At 44.7% G+C, this 23,870-nt stretch overlaps 1 protein-coding gene and 1 non-coding gene across 2 annotated transcripts; one reads left to right on the top strand and one right to left on the bottom strand.

The window, feature by feature from the left end:
• The first annotated feature begins 1,865 nt into the window (after positions 1–1,865).
• On the top strand, positions 1,866–13,162 carry Trmo (tRNA methyltransferase O). Its single transcript, XM_051187743.1, has 5 exons — positions 1,866–1,991; positions 3,367–3,541; positions 4,183–4,340; positions 8,099–8,716; positions 12,805–13,162. The coding sequence occupies exons 1-5, from the start codon at positions 1,916–1,918 to the stop codon at positions 13,062–13,064; spliced, it is 1,287 nt and encodes a 428-aa protein (XP_051043700.1). The 5' UTR covers positions 1,866–1,915; the 3' UTR covers positions 13,065–13,162.
• Positions 13,163–17,009: 3,847 nt separating this feature from the next.
• LOC127224648 (small nucleolar RNA U3) lies at positions 17,010–17,225 on the bottom strand. The gene has a single exon (XR_007834732.1). It is a non-coding gene; the product is annotated as a small nucleolar RNA U3 (small nucleolar RNA).
• Positions 17,226–23,870: the final 6,645 nt, after the last annotated feature.

The raw sequence follows: 23,870 nt of genomic DNA, 5'->3' as shown, positions 1-23,870 counted from the left end.
CTACCCAGCATTTATGTGGGTGCTGGCACCCAAACTCTAGTCCCTCACTTGCATGGCAAGTGCTTTGCCTACTGAGCCATCTCCCAAGCCCTTGTCCTATTCCCTTCTACCATTCATACTACTTTCTTAACTACATCCAGACACCTTGTGAATCAAATTATTGCTGTTTTCCTGTTTGTGTAGTGCTTTGAGGTCATGCATTAGAATTTTCCAAGAACCCACCTTAGCTCCACTTTGTGCAGCCCTCTTCCTGTGACAGAAAGGAGTCTGCATGTGTCCGAGTTACATTGGAAGACATAAAAAAAAAAAAAGTGTATGTTTGTCTCTGCCTGCCTCAGCCTCCCCAGTGCTGGGATTAAAAGCATGAGCCATCATGCCCAGCTTTTAATTTTGTGTGTACGTATGCATGTGTGCAGGTGCCTGTGGAGGCCAGAAGAGGGCATAAGATCCTGTGCAAGTGGAGTTACCGCTGGTTGTGAGCTGCCACATGAGTGCTGGGAATCCTCAGGAAGAGCTGCCTGTATTTTTAACTGCTTCAGCTCCTCTTCGTTCGTTTTTAAAGGCAGATTCCTAGGTCTAGTGCTCCAAGTCTACTTTCAATAGTTGGCACAGTTGGTAATTATACACTTTTGATATGATTATCAAGTGACTAACTACCATGTGTTTCTGGAGGATAGATGCCTTTTACTTTTCAGTTTTATCGTATTAACAGCGCCGACTAGTGGCAATTGCTGTTTATACGGCTCATTTTTGAAGCGTGCAGATGTTACCCAAGGGTTCTCGAACTTGTTTCTCCAGCTAGACCAGTATGTCCCTAAAAGAAAGTCTTTTGCAAGTTTCATGTACAAAACTCCTGAGGATACAGTATCAGTTTTAGCTTTTAGAAACCCTCTCTTTAAAAACCTGCTCCTACTACTGTTTATTTCATACTAGTGACTTGCTAGCCAGTGGCAATACATTTAGAAGAAACTTTTTCATGGTTAAGCCTTTAATTTGTAGACTTGTATACTTTTAGTGTTTATGTTACGGGTAATGTGAGTGGGTCTCCCCGCCCCCCTTTCTTCTAAACCAACAAGATTTTGAAATTTCTGAAACAATCATGTATACAAAGAAACAGTTTGGTTGAAAAAGACTCCTACAAGTGGTTCAAGCACAGGCAGTTGGTGCAGGGACAACTGGATATTGCGTGAGATTAAAGTACAATTTTTGCTGGCCCCAGCTTTCCAATGTGCGTGATGGCTCTTTACTCTCGTTTTGGTTTCGGTGGTTTGGAGCTCAAGAAACGTCCCCGATTATTAACTCAGCCTACGTTGGCTGTAACATGCATCACCACCTTGATCCACTTGGGCTTCTTTCCTGATAGTTACCACTGAAAAAGTGGAGCAGAGTGACAAAAATACAACCCACGTCTGAGAACGCTAACCTCCAGTTCATAGGCTCAGCGGGGAAAGGAACCCGCTAACACGAGCCGAATTTGATTCCCGGAGTCACACGGTGAAAGGAGAGAACCTGCTCCTGCACTGTCATCTGGCTTCCACATAAATGTGAAAAAAATCCCCCGAACTCCAGTTCTTTTGCTACGTGTCAATTCCCTTTGAAGCTCTGGGTATCGTCTGGTCATGGAGTCCGCTCCTAATTCAAGGGTATCTTTGCGTGTACATCTCTATCCAAGTGTCCCATTTCGGAGGGCACACTGCAGGCTGTCTCATGTGCACCAGCGCCGCACACAGGGTGGAAGGTGGGCTGAACGCACAGTTTCTCCGCGACCAGCACAGGCCACCACGCGGCAGCTGGGCCGCCATAGAAGGTGTTCTCCCAGACCCGGCACTAAACGACTACTGCGCAGGCGCGCAAGCCTGCAGGGCGGAAGCGGAAAGCTGCGCACGGCACGTAGACGATTCAGAGGCTCGCAGCCATGCGCGGCTTGGCGGAGCGGCGCCCTAGCGCGCCTGCGGCCCCGTGCGGATGTGCTCAGCCCTCCCTGGAGACAGGTAAATTACAGTAAGCCGCACGCGCTGCGCCCGGAGCAGCATCGTGCTAAGCGGCCGGCTTCCTCGCCGAGAACGCGAATTGCCGGATGGGTGTTCTTGTCCTTGCCGCCAAAGTGAGGGTCATGTGTTCCTGCGGTCACGTGACGTGCCAAGTCCAACGGGAGTGACGTTTACGTTTTTGTTAGCGGGGTGTGCCCTGGCTTTAGTCCCAGCACAGTTAGGTTGGCCACGTGTGTTTTATGGTCTCTTTCTTAGGGATCTACAGAGAGCTTGGATGTGTGTAGCTGTTGCTGTCATTTGGCCCTAGTTTCCCGTCTTTAATCCTCTTCCTCAGGATCATGGATGAGGATCGAAAAACAACAACAACAAAAAACCCAAACATACAAAAGTAATACAGCAGTACCCGAAAATATTCTTAGAAAAAACTTAAGAGTTATCGGAAACATACACAATATAGAGGGACCGAGAAGGCCAGTCTAAGAAGATGATTTACAGTGTGGTGTCTGCTTTTATAGAATCCAGAGTAAATGCAGTGTTGTTTAGACTCAGAAGTACATATGATCAGATTGTTTCTGAAAGGAGATAAAGACCCCGATTGCAGCTCCTTGGAAGCTGTCTACACAGATGCAAACAGTGGCACTGTGGTTGGTATGACTGGTGGGTGTATTGTACATTAACTTACGTACTGCATATAATCTTTTCTGTGTATAAGTAAAAGAGTTTTTATAAATAGAAAGTAAGGAAATGTTCAGTGAGACAATCCCAGATTTGTAGTTTATTTATTTATTTATTTTTTAATTTTTGAGACACGGTTTCTCTGTGGTTTTGGAGGCTGTCCTAGAACTAGCTCTTGTAGACCAGGCTGGTTTCAAACTCACAGAGATCCTCCTGCCTCTGCCTTCAGAGTGCTGGCACTAAAGGCATTCGCAACCACCACTTGGCCAGACTAGTAGTCTTATTGGTTGTGCTAATAAGACATATTTAATACAAATGAGGTTAAATGGAGATCTTGAGTGTCTCTTCAAAGAACATACAAAGAAGTAATTATAAATCTAAATTATAATTTTAATTTCTACCTCAGTATATAATCAACACACTGTTAAAATAATTTATATATTTATGTAATTATAAATAAAAATTGAGGTGGGTATGCTGATACACAGTTGTGATCCCAGCTGCTGGGGGATGGGACTGATGCCGGAGACTCATTTGTTAGAGGCTGACTTGAGCTACTAGCAGGACTCTGTATTTAAACATGTTTTTAGTAGTTATGTTGTACCTAGAGTTTAGAACTATGAAATCAATACATGAGAAGAAAACATGTTTTCTTACATCTTTGACCTTTTGAGTAGTCTTACCCAATTTTTTTCCATAGGAAATCTTTTAACTGACCCAATAGGCTACTTGGAATCATGTTTCTCAGCCAAGAATGGTACTCCAAGGCAGCCTTCCATTTGTAGCCACTCCAGAGCCTGTTTGAAGATCAGGAAGAGCATCTTTAATAATCCAGATCATTCCTTGATGGGCCTAGAACAGTTTTCTCATGTTTGGTAAGTTTTATAATTAGAAGTATAGTTTGGGTGCTGAGGAAGTATGCCAATTGAAGGCAACTTTGGAGGTTTCCATCATTGCCACTTTTATCTGTATGATTATGGATTATGTATGGATTCCCATACTCAATTTGTGCATTTGATTGTTTGCATATTTGGAAAATGTTAGCATGCTACATGGCAAACAGTGGGCACTTGGAAGTGGTGTTCACTTGGCTGTGTATAAGTGTGTTAAGTTCCTGCTGTATGCCCATCTTTGTGTTGAGTACTAAGCCTGTAGAGATGCCGCTCTTCCCACAAGGACAGAGGGAGGGCTCATTTTCCATGATTGGTAAATTCTGCAAAAACTATTCTTTTTATTTTTTTCCAGACAAGGTTTGTCTGTAGCTTTGGAGCCTGTCCTGGAACTCTCTCTGTAGACCAGGCTAGCCTGAGACTCACAGATCCACCTGCCTCTGCCTCTGCCTCTGCCTCCTGAGTGCTGGGGTTAAAGTTGTGCACCACCACCACCACCACCACCACCCAGCCAATAAAAACTATTCTTTTTTTTAATTAGTGGGAGATTACATTCCCTTCTGAGATCACTATACTAAAATAATTTATCCTCTTTTTAAATAAGTGGTTTGGTTTATTTTCAATAGGATTTTGTTTGTTTTTCACAAAAACGGCCATTTGAACTACAAAGCAAAAGTGCAGCCGCCTAGGCTGAATGGGGCAAAGACTGGCGTGTTCTCCACAAGGAGCCCACATCGCCCTAATGCAATAGGACTGACCCTGGCCAAACTGGAGAAGGTGGAAGGTAACTCACTCATTTTACTCTATAATGCCGGCCACGCTGGGCAAGGAGGAAGGTTGCTCACTCACTTCTACTTTACTGACACAGGTGGAAGGTCACTCATTTACTTGTACTTTGACCTTTCCTGTCTTACTCTTAAAAGTCTTATGAAATCAGTTTAGAATTCACGGGTAGCTGCTGTTCATGCCAACACTGTGGCATTACTTTTGAGAACCCTCAGACACTTAGGGATGTATGGTGATTGAGGGTGTCAGCATTGGAAACACTACAAGATCAGATCTTAGAAGGTGCTCAGAGCTTGTTTTTATTGTCATTCTGATATTTTAAAAAATCAGTGCTTTTTTTAAAAACTCAAAAGATTTTGTAGTCATTAGGTTAGTAATAACTTTTTTTAAGACTTGGGATGTAGGAAATACAAGATGATTAAAATTTATTGACTATTTTCAGTTGTGATGCATAGTGCCCAATTGTTCATGCGTTTCTGGAACGCAGGGGAAGAGTGATATCGTTTCTTTGCAGCCTGAAGGAAAGAGACATTTGGGCTGCAGTGTAGGCCATTAGCTATGCTATGTGTTAGTGGCCTGGGATGGTTATATTACAGGCTTTAGCATCTATCAGACTATAGACGTGCCATGTAGAATATGGGATTGGTTTTAACTGTGCTCAGGTAATAACCTAATCAGACCTTTTCAGAGAGCTTCTGGTTTTTGTTTTGTTGTTTCTGAAACAGGGTCTCATGTATCCAGGTTGGCCTTCAAATCCACATAAATCCATATAGGACTGAAGATGCCTTTGAACTTCTGTGGTTACACTCAGTTTACATGGTGCTGGGGTTGAAGCCAGGGCTTTGTGCATAGTAGTAGGCAAGCACTCTACCAGCAGAGTTCCACCCACGCTCAGAGAGCTTCTCACTTTGGAATGATGGACCAAGTTTTTGTTAGAAAGGCAGAAGATGGCAACATATGGATAGGAGTCGGGAGCCCATTCTGGGCTGCATCTTGATCTCTTGCTCCTGAAGTGGGTGGAAGTGTGGGGCCTGCCTCTCTGACTCTGGAGAGCTTTGGTTGCTGAGGATCATACACAGCAGATCTTCAGTGCTCTTCAAGACATTGGACTAAATAGTCAAAATGCTATTTTGTTCTTCTTAGGCCCTCAACTCTGCTGAATTGTGCTCAGTTGTATGGTGGGTTTTCAGCATATTCAGTTGCTTGTCCACCTGGTTTTCTTAATTTGGCTTATCCTGTTGGACAATAGCATTAGAACATTTTCTGTTCATGCAAATTGTTTGTCTTGGTTACTGTTGTCTTGGTTACTGTTCTGTTGCTGTAGTAAGATACCATGATCAAGGCAACTTATAAAGGAAAGTGTTTATTCAGCGCTTACAGTTTTAGATTGTAGTCCATGACCATCATGGTGGGGAGCATCGCAGCAGGCAGGCATGGTGCTAGAACAGTAGCTGAGAGCTACAAAAACACGAGGCAGAGAGAGCTGACTGGGAAAGGCATAGACTTGAAATTTCAAAGCCCACCCCCACTGACACACCGTCTCCAACGAGGCCATGCTTCCTAATCTTTTCCAAACATTCTCACCAACTGGGGAGTAAGTATTCAGATATATGAGGCTTTGGAGCTCATTCTCATTCAAGCCACCACACTACACATATTTTTTTGTTTTTGTTTTTTAATTGATGTTGACTTTGTGTCAGGCTTTGTAGATGATAGAGATATGTTAATGATTGGCTCAGATAAAAATTCCTGTACACAGAACTTAGTTTCTGTTGAGAGAAGTGAAATCAAAAAAGTGAACGGGCAAACACTAATCAATTATGAATAATGTAGGGGTGGAGACAGGAGTGCTTCTTTTTCTACCTGTCATGAGCCAGTCATTCCTGTGTCAGAGACCACTTGATAAGTGAAGAGCATAATAAATAATGTTCATGCACAGGAATGAAGGACAACCCGGAACCACAAACAGCATAGGAGTTTGCTATGAACTCTTGGGTTCTCCTGTGAATTTTATCATTTAGATAGTCTTGTGTCATCTTTGCCCAGGCCCAGCCTTGCACATAGCATGTTTCAGACATCTCGGATTCTTGCAGTCATGTTTTTCTTAAGTAGATTCAGAATCAGTGTGATCACATATGTTTTGGTTCTCATTCGTTCAGAGTTCCAAGAGTCAGGATAGTGAGGCTCTGTGCCAGCCGCAGGAAGTGGACAACAACTATGCAAGTGTGACAGCAGAGACATGTCTTAATATTTAGTTACAGGGCCTTGTGCCCTGCTGACTTTTTTGAGTCTTCATGGATGTAATTCAAGTTCTGTGTAAGAAAATGACCCAAAGTATATCCGTTTACACAGCACACCTTGATGATATGTTTAAAACTTTTCCAGGAGTCAGCAAGATGGGCTTATCTTTGCTGGTCCTCTGCAGAGAGATTGTTACAGAATTCATTTCCTCATAGGTGTAGGACCGAGAGCCCTACCTTTTGCTGGTATTGTCTAGAGCTATCCTCAGGTCCTGAAGGTTACCCACATTCTTTTTTTTTTTTAATTCATTTACATTTCCCACCCCCTATCCCATCCCCTTTCTCCTCCCCAGGGAGGGTGAAGCCTTCATGGGGCACCTTCAAAGTCTGTCATATCATTTGGAGCAGTGCCTATGCCCTCCTCCATGTGTCTAGGCTGAGAGAGTATCCCTCTGTGTGAAATGGGCTGCCAAAGTCCATTTGTATACTAGGGATAAATACTGATCCACTACCAGAGGCTCCATAGACTGCCCAGGCCTCCTAACTGACACCTACATTCAGGGGGTCTGGGTTGGTCCTATACTGGTTTCCCAGCTAACAGTTTGGGGTCCATGAGCTCCCCCTTGTTCAGGTCAGCTGTTCCTGTGGTTTTCTCTAGCCTGATCTTGATCCCTTTGCTTATCACTCCTCCCTCTCTGCAACTGGATTCCAGGAGTTCAGCTCAGAGTTTAGCTGTAGGTGTCTGCTTCTGCTTCTGTCAGCTACTGGATGGGGGCTGTAGGATGGCATATAATATAGTCATCAGTCTCATGACTCTCTACTGTTGCTTAGATTGGTAGTTGGGATCATCCTTGTAGATCTCAGGCTGCCCACATTCTTAGGGTATCTCATGGCTGATTGGCACTTGAGCTTTCCTGGCATGCCTGTGCACTTCATTGGACTGTAGGGAGAATTAGTCAGGTTGAGTCTGTGGCCAGCAAGGAGTCCTGTGTGGAAATTATCACTGGAAGGTATCAGAACTCTTTTTTTGCCATATTTTTTGGCTTAGATTAAGTTGAACTCAGAGAAGGGGTTACACAGGGCATGAGCATCAAGTTGGGGAGCATGTCAGGCCTCCTAAAGTCTGCTTGCCACAGTGGAGATACACATTGGTCTTGGTGATATGCTGAGGACTGGCATGTTCCTAGGAGTGATGCAAAGATGAATAACCACAACATGTGTTCCAGGAGCCTGCTCACTGTTAAGGCACAGAGGCATCGGTAAGCCATTGTCCTTCTGTATGAAAAGGCTTGACACTTATGCCTCTGTGAGACTCAGAAGAAAGTGCTAGGAAGGTTTGTAAGTGATGTGTTCTGTGTGAGCCTTGAGGAGTAGGAGTTTAGCAGATGATGGTGTCAGAACAGTGTAAGTGGGCTCAATGAGATGCAAGCAGGCGTTTGGAGAGAGACTTAGGGGATAATCTTGCCTGTACCACTATCCACTGTAAACACATAAGAGGATCTTTATCCACTTTCAGGTGGCACTGTATACCTGTCTGGAATTGACATGATACATGGCACACCTGTGTTAGACATAAAGCCCTACATTGCTGACTATGACTCACCACGGAGCGAGGAGCCTTTGGAGGACTTGAGTGTGCAGAATAACCACCATCAGCTGAAACCTGCATCCCAGTCTGATGGCACCACTGATAGTTATGACCAGCAGCTGCTCTCAGGGTGTGGGAAAGCACAGCACAGCCTTAGCACTGAGGACAAACTGAAACGCCTTGAAGAAAACTCCCAGAAGTCCAGAGATAGCACAGAAAGCCAGCACACTTTGCCTGAGGACAGAGAGAGAACAATGGATTTGAATCTGGAATCAAGCAGTATGGGTATGGCTGAAGAGCAGCGTGGCCCACAGGATCTGAAGAGCTTTCTGGATGAAGGCACAGATAGATCAAGGAATGTGGAATGTGCCTCGGTCCTGCAGGGGAGCAGCACAGAGAACCGGTCGCCTTCCTGCCGTGCCAGGACAGCTGACAGAGTGTCCTACAGTGTCATCCCCACCTGGGTGAAGGAGGCCCCTGCAGCCTCTTTACAAGTCCGGTTTACTCCTCATGCGGAGCTGGACCTGAGGAAGCTCAGTCCAGGAGGTAAGCTAAGGTACCCGGGGTCTCCTATGCCTGAGTGAGAGATGAGCTCTCCTTCCTTTGTTTTGTATCTGTTCTTACTGTGCTGGGGATCAGGGCCATGCATGTTAGCTACATATCCAGTCAAATGACACAGTTTTCTTCATAATGAAATCTAGCTAGGATCGATACTTCTGAAAACAGTTACATATATGGAATATTTGTCAGTGTGACTGTTTTTGTTGTTGTTTTTCAAGATAGGGTTTCCCAGTAGCTGTAGAGTCAGTCCTGGAACTCGCTCTGTGGACCAGGCTGGCCTCGAACTCACAGAAATCCATCTACCTCTGCCTCCTGAGTGCTGGGATTAAAGGAGTACTCCACTGCCTGTCATTGTGACTGATATATACATTTTATATATATATATAAATTTATTTTTATATTTATTTGCCTACATGTATGTCTGTGTAAGGGTCAGGTCCCCTGGAACTGGAGTTTCAGACAGTGTAAGCTGTCATGTGGGTGCTGGGACTTGAACTCAGGTCCTCTGGAAGAGCAGTCAGTGCCACTGGGGCATCTTTCAGCGTCCCTCCTACCCCCCCCCCTTTTTTTTTTCCTTTGGTTTTTCAAGGCCAGGTTTTTCTGTGTATGTAGCTTTGGAGCCAGTCCTGGAACTCGTTCTGGAGACCAGACTGGCTCTGGAACCCTTCTCTCAGAGGTTACCTCTGCCTCCTGAATGTTAGTATTAAAGGCATGCATCACTGCTGCCCAGCTTTTTAAATAGTTTTTAAATTTTATGTATATGGTGCTCTATCTGCATGTATACCTGCAGGCCAGAAGAGGGCACCAGATCCCATTATAGATGGCTGTGAGCCGCACCATGTGGTTGCTGGGAATTGAACTCTGGACCTCTGGAATAGTGGCCAGTGCTCTTAACCAGTGAGCATCTCTGCAGCCTCTGGTTTATAAACTCTGGGTGCCCCATCACATGACTCAGTCTGTTTACTGCTGTTTAGTTGGTATTTAGTCCTAGTGTTCAGAAGGCATCTGTGGAAAGTGGCTGCTGCCTCAGGAGACACCCATGACCTGCAGTCCTTGTCTTTCATTCTTTTATTTAATATATATTTTATTTTAATCACATGTATGTATATGTGTCAGTCTTGGGATTATGTATTCTTGTATGTGCTGGTGGAAAACAGAGGCGGGGGGCTTTGGATCTCCTGAAGCTGGAGTTAACAGGCATTTGTGAGCTGTCCTATATGGGCAATAAATGCTGAATTCAAATCCTTCATATGAGCAGTGAGTGCTTTTAACTACTGAGCTATCTCTCCTGCTCTGCTTGCCTTTCTCTGTTCTCTTTTCTTTCTTTTTTTATTATTATTTTTTTACATTCCAATCCCAGTTCCCCCTCTCTCTTGTCCCCCCTTCTTCCCATCTGCTCCACAGAGAGGTTAAGACCTCTCCTAGGAAGTCTACTAAGTCTGTCTCATCATTTAGTTGAGGCAGGACCAAGGCACCCCCCCCCCCCCATATCTAGGCTGGGCATGGTATCTCTCCATATAGAATGGGCTCCACTAAGTCAGTTTGTACATTAGAGTTAGATCTTGGACCTACTGCCAGTGGCCTCATATATTGTCCCAGTCACACCATTGTCACTTATGTCAAGGGAATCTAGTTCGATCTTATGCAGGTTCCCCATTTGTCAGACCTGAGTATGACAAATTTCTCAGTAGTTTGGGTTAGCTGATTCTGTTCACTTTTCTAACAGCATTCAGATGGTGGATTGTGCTTGGTCTATACTTGGATATGCTCAATTTCTTACTTGCTTCTCTATGTGGCTAAAGGGGTATCTGTTTACTTCTGTCAGGGAACCCCATGCTCTGGCAGGCAGAGAAGACCCTCCTGCTATAGTGCTTTCCCCACAGGACATGGACTTCCTGCCAAAGGAGGGCCACAGGGCTCTGTTTTGGAGCCCATGTAACACATGGTTCTTAGCATGTGTTGTTTGGTTCCCCCAGTCCACAGCAGATGGAGAATGAAGGAAGCTGGTAGCTGTTAAGAGGTGGGAATGAGGATGCTAGCAAAAGAATAGCTGATTTCCAAGGAGATGACAGATACCCAAAGGGTTGAGAGTAAACAGCCAGCATGGTCATGGGAAGAGGGAAATGCACTTGGTACTGTGTAGTTGTTCCCTGAGCCTCTCCAGTACTGTTCTGGCATGGGGGTGAAACATCAGTGAGGAAAGGGGGTCAGAAACTCTCTGCCTCTGCAGAGTTTGCATCCTAATGGGTGGAGAGACATAAGCTCAAAGCATAGGAAGTCAGCATGCTGCTGTGTAAAGCACACGGAAACGTACATTGTTAGACGGTAATGGTGGCATAGGACGTAATGAAGAAAAGGGCTTGCATTTGGAAATAGATGGCAGAGGAGGCCTCAGAGGACACACATGAAAGCAGACACCAAGGGGATGGTGTGAGTCAACTTGAGCAGGGATAGGAAGCCAGCCTCTGGAGGGCCATTGCAGGGCACCAAGAGGAAGGGTGTGTGGCTCCTGACAGGTCATGTAGTAGCACAATGAACTGTGGAGGGTCTCAGAGGCTACAGCAAGGGCATGAGGCCACATGGGGTTTTATATGCCACAAAAAAACATTTGGCCTCTAGGATACATACCTTTAATCCCAGTACTCAGGAGGCAGAGGCAGGCAATTCCCTGTGAGTTTAAGGCCAGCCTGGTCTACAGAGGAAGTTCCAGGACAGCCAGGACTACACAGAGATACCCTGTCTGAAAACCAACCAAACAAACAGACAAATAAAACAGAAAACCATTTGGCTAGGCATGTGGTACACATCTTTCATCCTAACACTTGGGAGGGAGGCAGAGGCAGGTGAATTCTGTGAATTTGAGGCCAGCCTGATCTACATAATGAGTTCCAAGCAAGCCAGGGCTACACAGAGAAACCCTATCTCAACAAAAATCAAAAAGATCCCAAACGTTTGTTCATCCATTCGTTCATTCATTCATTTTGTTTGTGTGTGTGTGTGCTGCACCTGTGTACACCATAGTGCCTGTGTGGATTTCAGAGGAAAATGAAGGAGTCAATCCTTTTTTTCTTACCACTGGGTATTGAACTCAGGTTGTCAGGGTTGGCAACAAACACTTTTACTCATTGAACTGTCTCACCAGTCCCTTAAAACACACACACACACACACACACACACACACACACACACACACACACACGAACGATACTTATTTTACTATATGCATATGATTATTTTTGCCTGCACAGAAGAGAGTGTTAGATCCCTGGATTTTTGGTGGTTGTCAGCTGTCATATGGGTTCTGGGTACTGGATTTGAGTCCTTTGCAAAACAAGTACTCTTAACTAAGTCATCTCTCCAGCCGCCCTTATATACTTTATTTTTTTTTAAATTGAAATATGTTAAAGAATGCATACACGTGGTAGATTTTGTCACTTGAAAGGTTGAGCATCTGCTTCCTGAAATACATGACTGGGCCTCTGTGAGGATGCCGAGCTTCTAATGGGTCTTTTGAAGTTTTGTACTGGACTCTCCATCTGTTAGGAATGTGGCATTGCTTCTAGCAGTGGGGTTTGGATGCCTAGTTTTCTGCCCCTTACCCTTCCCTTGTTCCCTCTGCATTAAATGGCTTTTGGAGTTTACTATGTAGATCAGGCTGACTTTAAACTCCGAGATCTGCCTGCTTCTGCCTCTCAAGTGCTGCAATTAAAGATGCCTGGGGTGGGTGGTGGGCAGCTTTGAGAATACTGGGAATGCCACTTATTTCTTTGACACTGTTTCTTCTGTTAGGAAAATGACAAGAGTTTTAAGTTGAAGTACAGATTGAACATAGAGAGAATGGCATTTGGTGGACAGAAATGAAAGCTTGCCTCTCCTGTTTTGGAGACCTGTGAAAAATACACCTTGAATATTTTGTTCAGTAGCAGAGAAGTTTTGGAGGTACAAGTCTGTGAAGTGAATGGGCTTCCAGACCCTGTTCCTTTCATGTGCTGTGTGGAGCTGCCACGTTTCATGCTGAAACTCCAAGTCTGATTATGTGACTGTAAGTACAGGCCGTGTCTTTCTCATTGCAGGTGCTGGTCAGGTGTCATTCAGATACTTTGAGTCCACAGAGGAAGCCAAGCGTGCCATCGAGGCCCTGCTGTCAGCAGACCCTCGATCTGTGTACCGACGGAAGCTCTGTCAGGACCGCCTTTTTTTCTTCACTGTCGACATAGCACATGTCACATGCTGGTTTGGCGATGGCTTTGCTGAGGTTCTGCGGATTAAACTGGCTTCTGAGCCTGTTGAGATGAGGGACCCTGAGGAGTCGTTGGTGGCTCTGGGGTCTTGAGGAGCCCCACCGTGTTTTTAGACAGCTTAGCTGGATGTACCTGATTTTGTCTTTTTACTGCTTTGGTGGTGCTTTTAAAAATATTTATTTGAAGGAAATGCTTTAGTTTTGGTTTTGGGTTTTTTTTTTTTTTTTTTTTTTTTTTTTTCTTCTTCTTCTTGATACTCTTCTATGTAGCTTTGGCTACATAGAACTGGAACTCCCTTTGTGGACCAGATTGACCACAGACTCACAGAGATCCACCTGCCTCTGCCTCCAATGTGTGCCATCAAGCCTGGTGAAGGAAATGTGTGTTAGTAAACTTCCCTGAGAGCTGTAAGATATAATAGAGTGTTGTTCTTTTATTACAGTTATAGGATAAAGCTGGAGAAGGGAGGCGGTGTCCTGAGTGGGAGTCCCAAGGAAAGGGACCATGTGGGAGAGCATAGCAGGTTCCATAGCAGGTGAGGGTGACGGAGGCGGAGGGAATAACACATCAGGCACAGAGAGAGCCTAAGTGAGAAGTTTATTTAGAAGTTTATTTAAAAGGGGGCATGGGGGGGAGAGACATAGGGTCACCGGGAACAGAACAGAAGAGAGGAGAAAGAGGTGAGGAGAAGAGCAAAGGAGATTGTAAGTGGGCGGGGTCTGTCTTTTAAAGGGGTCCTTTACACCTGAGTGCAGACTAGTACTCATGGAACCCTGGGCTGACCAGAGTACTGCCTGAGTGCATCCTGCCAGGTGACGGGCAGGCCAGCCTAATGCCTGAATCCTTACATAGAGTACTTAACCATGTGCTTTGCTCCAGTGCTGAAGACTCCCAAAGTGCTGCTGTGGGTGACTGCCTGAAAACACTCTACTCTTGGTGCTTGATACAGAAAACATTCTTATTTGTTTATGTGGTTTTTCAAGACAGGGTTTCTCTGTGTAGCTTTAGAGCTTGTCCTGGAACTCACTTTGTAAACCAGGCTGGCCTTGAATTTACAGAGCTCTGCCTGCCTCTGCCTCCCAAGTGCTGGGATCAAAGGCGTGGGCAACCACCGCCCATTGACATAGAACACTAACTGGTTTTCACATAAAGCTGATCCATTCATCATCAGTTCACATTGGCTTTTCCCACTCAGAAGCCTGACCTCTCTATTGTAAATCATACTGAGTTATAATGTCTTGAGTGACTAACAAATAAAACCAAGTAACTATAGAAATCTTTATGGATTAAATTCCTGCATTTGAGGGACTTTGTTACACATACCTGCAAATAAAAACTCTGAGCTGCTTTGAATAACCTGAGTGAGGAAGGAAAACCATCCCCACCTCAAGAAAGTCCTTACTGGTTTGTTTCTGACTCTGTGACTGTAAAGAAGTGGCCATGACTCAGCTTTCGGTGTTAGCATGAGCTGAACAAAACATGGGGCAGAAAAAGGTGCACTCTCATGTGGTCCGGCTGGCCTGGAACTTTGATCCTCTTGCCTCAGTCTCCTGGGTCTGGGAATATTGGGCCTGTACCACCCACCACACCTGGCTCAAGATGCTTTTTGTTCCACAAGTCGTGGTTTGTGGAGGAAGTAGGCATAAATGACTTAGTGTGTTACAGTTTAATAAACTAATTAACACTGTACATTTCTGTGCCATGTAGGAAACGATTATAGGAATGTGTGGCCTGTAGGTGATTTTAATGAGATGGTCTGAGATAACTGAAGATTTATGGTCGGTGTAGTCAAGTTAGATACTTGTCAACTTGACACTCTTTCCTAATCACAGCTACAGATCTCAGAGCTGATTGATCATGGTTTGGAAACAACCTCATGACCTGTGCAAACTTGTTTAGTCATTGTGGCTGATGACATTCCACTCCTGAGCTAGTCTGCTTTTAGCTGTTTGTTGCCTTTGACATTACTTACAAGGACAAGATCTTAAATTCGATTTTTAAAATACAGATTGTAAAAATACAGTTGTAAAAATAGCTCAGAGGTCCCTTCTAGCCTTTACCTGGCTTCTTTTGGTGGAAACATAAAAACTATATTACAGTATTATAGCTAAAATGTTATTGATAGGGCCTATCTTTTAGTCTGATTCTGATGCATTTTCCTGTATTTTTTCATGTGGATGTATATTGTGTTAATATGTGCATGTGTTTGTGTGTAGGTATCTACATAATATATATACATATATATATATGTGTGTGTGTGTGTGTGTGTGTATATATATATATATATATATAGGCGTTGGTGGCTCACGCCTTTAATCCCAGCACTTGGGAGGCAGAAGCAGGTGAATCTCTGTGAGTTTGAGTCCAGCCTGGTCTACAGAGCAAGTTCCAAGACAGGCTTCAAAGCCACAGAGAAACCCTGTCTTGAAAAACAAAAACTATATATATATGAAAAAACCTAGAGCTACACAGAGAAACCCTGCCTCAAAAATCATCCTCCAAACAAGAAGAAACCCCCAAAATAAAGCAAAACAAAACAAAAAACCAAAACTTAGATCTAATGTCTTTACAATTCAGTGAACATCTATAGAGTTAGAATTAGCATTTAAGTGGAAGTTGTGGAAATTCACATTAAGTTTTACATTTTCAGTATTTAATATATTTTGTTTTTTTTGTTTTGTTTTTGTGAGACATCATCTTACTGTCTTGGAACTCACTATATAGGCCAGGCTGGCCTTGAACTCACAGATATTTGCCTGCTTCTTCCTCCTAAGTGCTGGGACTAAAGACCTGTACCTCCATGCCCAGTTTAAATGAGTCCCATATCCCACCTCATCCCACCTCCCAAGGCAGGGTTTCTCTTGTGTAACAGTCCTGGCTGTCCTGGAACTCATTTTGTAGTCTAGGCTAGCCTTGAACTCACAGAGATCCTCTTGCTTCTGCCTCCTAAGTGCTAGGGTTAAAGGTGTGAGGCACCACTATTCTGCTTATACTCTTATCCACCACCAAAACACAAGATCTGTGACAGAATTAGAACTAGAAAAACTATTAGCTTTATATCCTCTTATGTAATTCATGTGCCTTACCTTTTTCAAATTTTATTTTATTATTTTTAGTTATGTATATGTGTGCGTTTGTATGTGGGTATTGCATGTGAGAATAGGTACCCAGGGAGATTGTGCGCTGCTTGGCATGAGTGCTAGGAACTGCACTCTGATCCTCTCTAAGATCAGTAGGTGTTAAATATGTGTAGGAGTGTTTTGCTTTGGTGTGTGTATCTGAACCACACTCATGACTGGCACCCATGGAGGTCAGACCAGGGTGTCAGATCCCGTGGAACTGGAGTTACAGATGATGTGAGTGCCATGTGGGCAATGGGAATCAAGCCTTGGTCCTCTGCAAGAACATACTCTTAACCACTCAGCCTCTCTCCTCAGCCTCTCTTTATCTTTTTAAAGACCTGTTTATTAGTTCTTTGAGAGTTTTGTACATGTTTTGATTATATTCATCCCTCCAACTCTTCCCAAGTCCCCCTGACCTACCCACCCAACCTATGGCTTTTTTTTTTTTTTTTTTTTTTTTTTAAACCCATCAAGACCAGTTTGGTGTGTAACCTTTCATTAGGGCATGGTTGTCTTCTCAAGGGCTGTACTCTTACACAAAACTGTCCCTTCCTCTCCCAGCAGCTAACAGTTGCCAATAGTTCCATGGCTAGGGATGGGATTTGATGCCTCTCATCTCCATGCTGTGATTTGGTGGCTGGAGTTTACACAAGTCTCATGTGTGCTGTCAAACCACTGTGGGTTCATATGTGCAGCTGCTTTGCTGTCTGTTTTCTTGTAGTCATCCCTCATCTCTGGCCTTATGTTCCTTACATCCCCTCTTTTGTAAAGATCCGTGAACCGTGAGGAATGGGTGTGGTACAGATGTTCCTCAGAGCTGAGTTCTGTAATCTCTTGTGCTCTGTTCCCTGATATATAAAGTAGAAAATTGAGAGCACAGCAGATCTGTGGCTATGAACATAAAGGCATACATTTTCCTTTCCCTCACTCTTCCAAAGGAAGAGAATGATCATCAGTGAAGAGGAGGCTGCAGCACAATAGAAAGCAGAGCCTAGAGCCAGCTTCACGATGGGGGGTGGGGGCGGGGAGTGGGGACGCTGTGTCTCATCCTCCTCGTGGTCCTGGGTACTCTACTAGAGAAACTGCTCTCTAGCAAGGAACTATAGAAATGATCCCTCAAAGTGTAGTCTTAAAATGTAAATATTCAGAAGGCAGTTTGACAGCATGACCAATTAGCAAAACAATAGTGCACTTCCAATGGCCTGGGCCCTTCACTAGGCTTGGAGTACCATATTCCACTTTTTTTTTTTTTTTTTTCAAGACAGGGTTTCTCTGTGTAGCTTCTCACAGAGGACCGCCAGTCTCTGCCTCCTGATTAAGGGTGTGTGCCACCACTGCCTGGCTGTGTAATAATTCTTTTCATTCAACTTTGCAATTTATAAAACAAGTTTAAAAATTCTGCCTCATTTGGCATCTCAACAGTATTTTAGATTGTGTGTCTGGGAGCTAGCTATCTTGCAGCCTGTCCACAGACTTCTGTGGCCAACAGTGACCCAAAGCCCACTCTCCTTTTATAATTTGTTTTATTCATGTATATGTGTAGATTCGTATGCGGAGGTCAGAGGACGACTTCTTGGAATCTTGGAATGGGTTCTCCTCCTAAGTGGATAAGGGGATCCTGAGGATTGAACTCAGGCCTGGCAGCAGGAGCCCTTACCCACTGAGCCAGCTCAGTACCCCTTTCCCCAAAGTCTGCTCTTTTTCTGGCTGGTGCTACGATTCGTCTTTACATTGTCAGAGGAAAAATATAATCAAAAACTACTCAATCAACTAAGCAAAAGAAAGTACACATGACACAGGTTGGCTAACAAAGCTGGAAATATTGGTTAACTGGTCCTTTTCAGAAAGACTGGGGCCACTGACCTAGAATGTTGATTCTCTAAAGTGGTGCCTGAGTTCCAAATAAGTTATTTGTAAATGAAATTTTCATGTTATCACATGAATGCTAAGATACATTTTGTGATTGAAAAGGGTTTATTTAACAGAAAATTTGTGGAGTAAAAGGTAAATTGTATCTTATTTTATATTTCCCATCCATGTGTGCAAAATAAGACTGTACAAATCCATGCTTAATTGTGTGAGGTAGTTCTGGAAGGATGGACACACAGTCGTGAGTATTACTTCTTTTCTTGGTGCTGTGGCTAGGCAAGTGCTGTGCTTCTGAGTCACATTTCTAGCCCAATGGTGCCTCTCAGAGGGTTCTCTGGGACTCACTGGGAAAGGCTATATTCTCTACTGTGTCTACTGTGAATTCTTTCTGACCAGAAGCACACGTTCTTTTTATATGTGGAACATAAGGCAAATGTCCCCCATTCCAGTTGGAGTGGATCTGACATGTGTCTACTGACATCTAATTCAGTAGAACACTCCTACCTTGCCCTCTGAAATGGGGTGTTTATGAAAAATGGACATGGCTTTTCCTGCCATGTCACCTGTGAATCACGAAGCTGGAACCTACCCACATCACACCTTATTGTGGAACTTATGTCCCTGAGAACATAAGTTCCCTTATGTTCCTGCTCTCGCAGACCTTCAGACATAGTCCTGTGTCTCTCAGAAGTAGGCATTCCAGTGCATGGTGCTGCTGGCTGAGGTCTGAGCCACCAGCTCTCCTTGGTCCAGAAATAGTCAAAGTGGTCCTTCCCATCTGGACTGAGTGGCACTTGTCGCCATCTACTGGCCCTCTGTGTACTTGCATGGTAGAGCACTCGCCTACAAAAAGACTGCAGAGGTTGCTCTCCAGGTGTCCCCATGGCTGGCTTTTGCCCTCTGTCTGGTTAGGAGCCCTGAGCTTGGTCATTTGAGTCAACAATAAAAACCCACTCTGAAATCCAAGACTGGCTGTGTTTACTGAGTGAGTGTCTATGCTGAGGTGTGTGTGTGGGGGGGGGCAGGAGAAAGGCTAGGCAAGTGTTGTGTTGGCAGGGCAGAACCTGTGTGTGGTATGCGGTAGGATTGTCCACAGACTTGGAGATGGGGGAGTCTGTATCTGAGAGAAATGGTAGAGCCAAGACAGATACAGTCTAGGAACACTAGGGAGACCGGGGAAATTTTCTTCTGGGCTTTTTTTTTTTTTTTTTTTTTTTTTTTTCCTCTCCTAACTTCCTATCATTATTGAAAAATTTATTTTATTGTGTGTGTATGAGTGTTTTGCCTGGATACATGTGAGTGTACCACATGTGTGCAGTGCCCTCTGAGGCCAGAAGGGGGTGTCAGATCCTCTGGAAAGTGGAACTACACAGGTGTCACCATGTGGGTGCCAGGAACTGAGCATGCATCCTCTGCATCCTCTGTAAGAACAGGAAGCTCTTCTAATGATTGAGCCTTCCTGCCTTCCTATTCTTGCCAAGATGCATGCTCTCTGACATTGGAAAATACTTCTGGCACTTGTATGGAGCTGGAGATGACTCAGCCATTAAGAGTACCTGTATGAGGACCAAAGTTGCATCCCAGGATCCAGTAAAAACTAGACATGGTTCCATATGTGCCTGCAACTCCAGCATTGGGGAGCAGAGATGGGAGGATCACTGGGGCTTGCTGATTGCCAGTCTATTGGAAAACAAGAGTTCAGGGTTCAGAGAGAGACACTGCCTCAGAGGAATAGGGTTACTAGATGCCTTCCTCAGGTTTCTGTGCACATATATCACAAAAAAAAAAAAAAGCACTTTTAAGCAATGAGGGGCAGTAAGGGAAAACTAGTGACATCAAGTTAAATTAGGAGAAATGAGGGGAGTCATACAAAAAGTGAGGTGGGAGGAGCTTGTGCATCAGCACTGGCCCTCTGCAGATCAGCCTGCTTGGCAATGACATTTCAAGTCTCTGGGTACATTAGTCCTGTAACTGAGGATGTCAGGGAGGCCATCTCACACCATCCATTACTGAGTTGGCCTAGCTGCCAAGGCACAACTAAACGAAACAAAAATGAAATGAAACAATCAGGAAGAAGAAGGAGAGATGTTTATAGGTTGAGATTTTTGTTTTGTTTTGTTTGTTTTTAGACAAGGTCTCACTATGTAGTTCCAGCAGGTCTTGAACTCACTCTGTAGTCCACTCTGGTCTCAAACTCACAGAGATCCACCTGCCTCTGCCTCCCGAGTGCTGAGAGTCAAGGCAAGTGCTGCCATTGCCCGGCTGATATTTATTGTTTTAAACCACTAAATTTTGAGGTTGTTTGCTATTTAGAAGAAAAGGTTAGGCTGAACATCTAGCACTACCTTCCAGAATGCAGTGGAAGGCTGGAGTTTTACAGGAGTGATTAACAGAAAAAAAAAAAATCCTTAAAATGGTGAATAAGGATGAATTTCTGTGAAGAAGGTTGTGAAAGAACAATAATACAAAATAGATATCATGCCCTTTGGTTCAGCTATGAAGCTAAACAAAATTTTGGTGACTAAGGAACTTTTAATATATGTACAACACAGCGTTTGTTATTCACCAAAACAGGTAAAGTCTTAAACCAGGTCTGGTACACATCTGTAATCTCAGCACTTGGGAGGTGGGGCTGGGAGGTTAGGAGTTCGAGGCTATCTTGGGCTATGTGACCCTGCCCAAAACCAACCAATCAAACAAACAAAAGACCTGCCTGCTGGTAGCACATGGCTTTAATCCCAACAGTTCAGGAGGTAGGTAGATCTCTGAGTTCAAAGCCAGCCTGATTTACAGAGTGAGTACCAGGTCAGCCAGGGCTACACAGAGAAACCCTGTCTCAAATAACAAAAAAACAAAAACAAAAAACAAAACAAAACAAAAAAAAACTCCTGTCTAGGGTTTCTATTGCTGTGAAGAGACACTGTGGCCAGGGCAACTCCTTTTTTTTTTTTTTTTTTTTTTAAAGATTTATTTATTTATTTATTTATTTATTTATTTATTTATTATGTAGCATGCCAGAAAAGGGCACCAGATCGCATTACAGGTGGTTGTGAGCCACCATGTGGTTACTGGGAATTGAACTCAGGACCTCTGGAAGAGCAGCCAGTGCTTTTAGCCTCTGAGCCATCTCTCTAGCCCCCAGGGCAACTCTTATAAAGGAAACATTTCATTAATGTTAGCTTATGGTTTACAGGTTTAGTCCATTATCATCATGGTGAGACATGGCAGCAAATAGGCAGACATGGTGCTGGAGAAGGAGCTGAGACTTCTACATCTTGATCTGCAAGCAACAGGAAGCAACTGTGTCTCTGAGCGTAGCTTGAGCATAGGAGACCTCAAAGCCCACCTCCACAGTGACACAGTTCCTCCAACAGAGCCATACCTCCTCATAGTGCCATTCCCTATGGGGGTCATTTTCTTTCAAACCAACATAGATGCTAAGCACAAAAATGCGTCATGTATTTTACTCTTGTGGAAGCTAAAAAGATGACTGCACAAAAATGGAGGTTGGTGGATAGTAGGAAGGGCATGGAGCAGGTGGAGAGAAAGGGTTTGATGGAGGATATCAACAGGAGAGGATCCTTTTTAAAAGTAGAGTACCATGGAATCAGCTCCTACTACAATGAAATGCCCCTCCCACCCAGGCCTTCCACTTAAGCCCTGACTTGAATATAACTGGAAAATGGGGTTGCAGTGGGGGGGGGGGTACAGGGGTAGGAGAGTGTCACCAGGTTCTTGGGGGAAGTGTTAGCCGGGCAAGGTGGTGTACAACTCTACCCCTATCCCTGGCGAAGCTGAGGCACAAAGATCTTAAGTTTCAGGTCAGCTTGGGTTATTTAAGGAGACCCTCTTTTAAAGAAAAAACCAAAACCTGTTAAATGGTGATATTGTCAGAGACACTGAACACTGGGACAAAAATTATGATAAGACTATGTTAAGGAGGCAAAGAACATGGCGTAAGCCAAATTCTCATTGTTCACATAAAGGGGTCAGTGTAGAACACCCAAGTAAGTAATGAAAATGGTGGGCACCATCCTACTTGAAAGTAAATCTCTAAGAAGATGGGTGAAGTTCTTGAAGATAATACCTCAAGTTGCCCCCACGGGGCTGGAGAGATGGCTCAGTGGTTAAGAGCAGCTGCCCTTCCAAGGGAACTGGGTTCGACTCCCTGCACCTACATGGTGGGTCACAGCTGTCTGTAACTGCAGTTGCAGGGGAACTGATACCTCTTCTGGCCTTCTGGGGCACTGCAGTCATGTGGTGCATATACGAAGTGGAGACCAGACACTCATACACACAAAATAAGGAGGAAACTTTTTGAAAGTGGAGAATATGAATTGTGGAGAAGTCTGGTCACCCCTGACCCAGCATCTGGCTGAGAAATGTAACATAGCAGTTAATCTAAGAGGCAGCTGGTTTCCTATAGCTTCTGTGGACAGACTGGGAGGGATTCAAGGTAGGTCAAGGGACACAGGCTCCGGCCAGAAAAAGCTTTTAATACAGTCTTATTGAAAACAAACCAAAAAACCTACTTAATGGTATTACTTTGAATAAACGCCTTGCCAAGTTCTAAAAATGAAGCCAAAAGAAAACAGACCCACATACCCTTCTTGTGAGCCTGTCTCTCAAAGCATCCATTGCCTGGAGGGGCCGTTTTGAAATCAGATCCGCCCAGCTTTTTCTCAGAGCCCAGCACAGGGCAGGAGCGGGTAACACCGAGGGAGGGAAGCTTGAAGCGGCTTGCAGCGGGTCTGTTCTCATCCGCGGCCGCTCATCCCTCCCACGTGTCCAACCTAGTGGATCTGCGCTGCAGCACGCACCGCTTCAGCCCTGAGACTCTGGCTGCATTCCAGGCGGTGTAGGCCCTGCTGGAAGGAGCCAGAAGAATGCCTGCAAGGCTGAGCGCATTCCGGGGCCGTGTGCAAATGGTGATGCAATCACCGCTGCTTCCTGGGGGCAGCCAGGAGCTGTAACCCGCAGCCCAGCAGGAAGGTACTCTGTGTGTGTGTGTGTGTGTGTGTGTGTGTGTGTGTGTGTGTGTGTGTGTGTGTGTGTGTGTGTGTAGGGGAAAGGGGAAGGACGTAGAAAAATATTTTCCACTCTGTCTTTGACCTTTGACTCCATCCAGGGCATTCCCGCTGGAATAGAAGCAGCTTTACCATTCCCTTTGACTTCCCAAGTGTTTGAGATTGGTTTTCTTAGATCTCTGAGTGCCCAGGATTGGAGTGGGCTGCCGTGGGAAGTTGTGAGTTCCCTGTCTGGGGTGCGGAATAAGTAATTGGCAGCAAAGTTGTGGAGGCGAAGAGGACTCTAACACCAAGATGCTATGAGTCTTTGGTGCCCATTGTCCCTAAGACGCTGCCAGAGGTACGCAACCTGATGCGGATTTCACAACCATCTTCTCAGGTCGGTGATGCAAGCTCCTTCAGGAGAAAGTCCAGGCTGCTGAGATGGACCCTGGGCTGTTGGAGCTGGAAGTGCCTGACTCACGCTTCTCAGCCCATGCCAGCATTTTAGAGGGAAGCGATTCAATCTCCCCCACTTCTTCCTCTGCTCGACCCCTGAAGGCAAGCGTCTCTTCTCCTCCCTCTGACTACACATAACTCTCCCGGAGATCTCAGCCATAACTCTATGGGAGATCTCAGCCACACCCCTGACTCAACCCCTCAACCCTGTGGATCTCAAGCTGTTTCCAGCCTTGACCTCATTCCTGAGCCCCTCGCCCACGGAGCCATCTGGGGACCCAGCATCTTCATCACCTCTCAACATCTCACACACATATCCAGAAGGGGTCTGTTCTTCTGCCTTCAAATCGGACACGGGCTCTCAACTCCAGCCTCGTTCGTTTCTATGTGTGTTCAAGCCTCCACATGTCCTCTCATGGTGCAGCTTCTGGGCTTTTCTCAT

The sequence above is a fragment of the Phodopus roborovskii genome, unplaced genomic scaffold, assembly GCF_943737965.1.
Source record: "Phodopus roborovskii unplaced genomic scaffold, PHOROB, whole genome shotgun sequence".
NCBI classification, from domain to species: Eukaryota; Metazoa; Chordata; class Mammalia; order Rodentia; family Cricetidae; genus Phodopus; species Phodopus roborovskii.
Note: the sequence above shows the minus strand (reverse complement) of the source record. Positions and strands in the feature narration are given on the sequence as shown.

What these genes read in the sequence shown, in the direction of transcription:
- Trmo (XM_051187743.1), top strand. Translation starts at nt 1,916, where the DNA reads ATGCGCGGCTTGGCGGAGCGGCGCCCTAGCGCGCCTGCGGCCCCGTGC. An exon ending in GAACAGTTTTCTCATGTTTG is followed by an intron (nt 3,542 to 4,182) that starts GTAAGTTTTATA and finishes TATTTTCAATAG; the next exon opens with GATTTTGTTTGTTTTTCACA. An exon ending in CAAACTGGAGAAGGTGGAAG is followed by an intron (nt 4,341 to 8,098) that starts GTAACTCACTCA and finishes ATCCACTTTCAG; the next exon opens with GTGGCACTGTATACCTGTCT.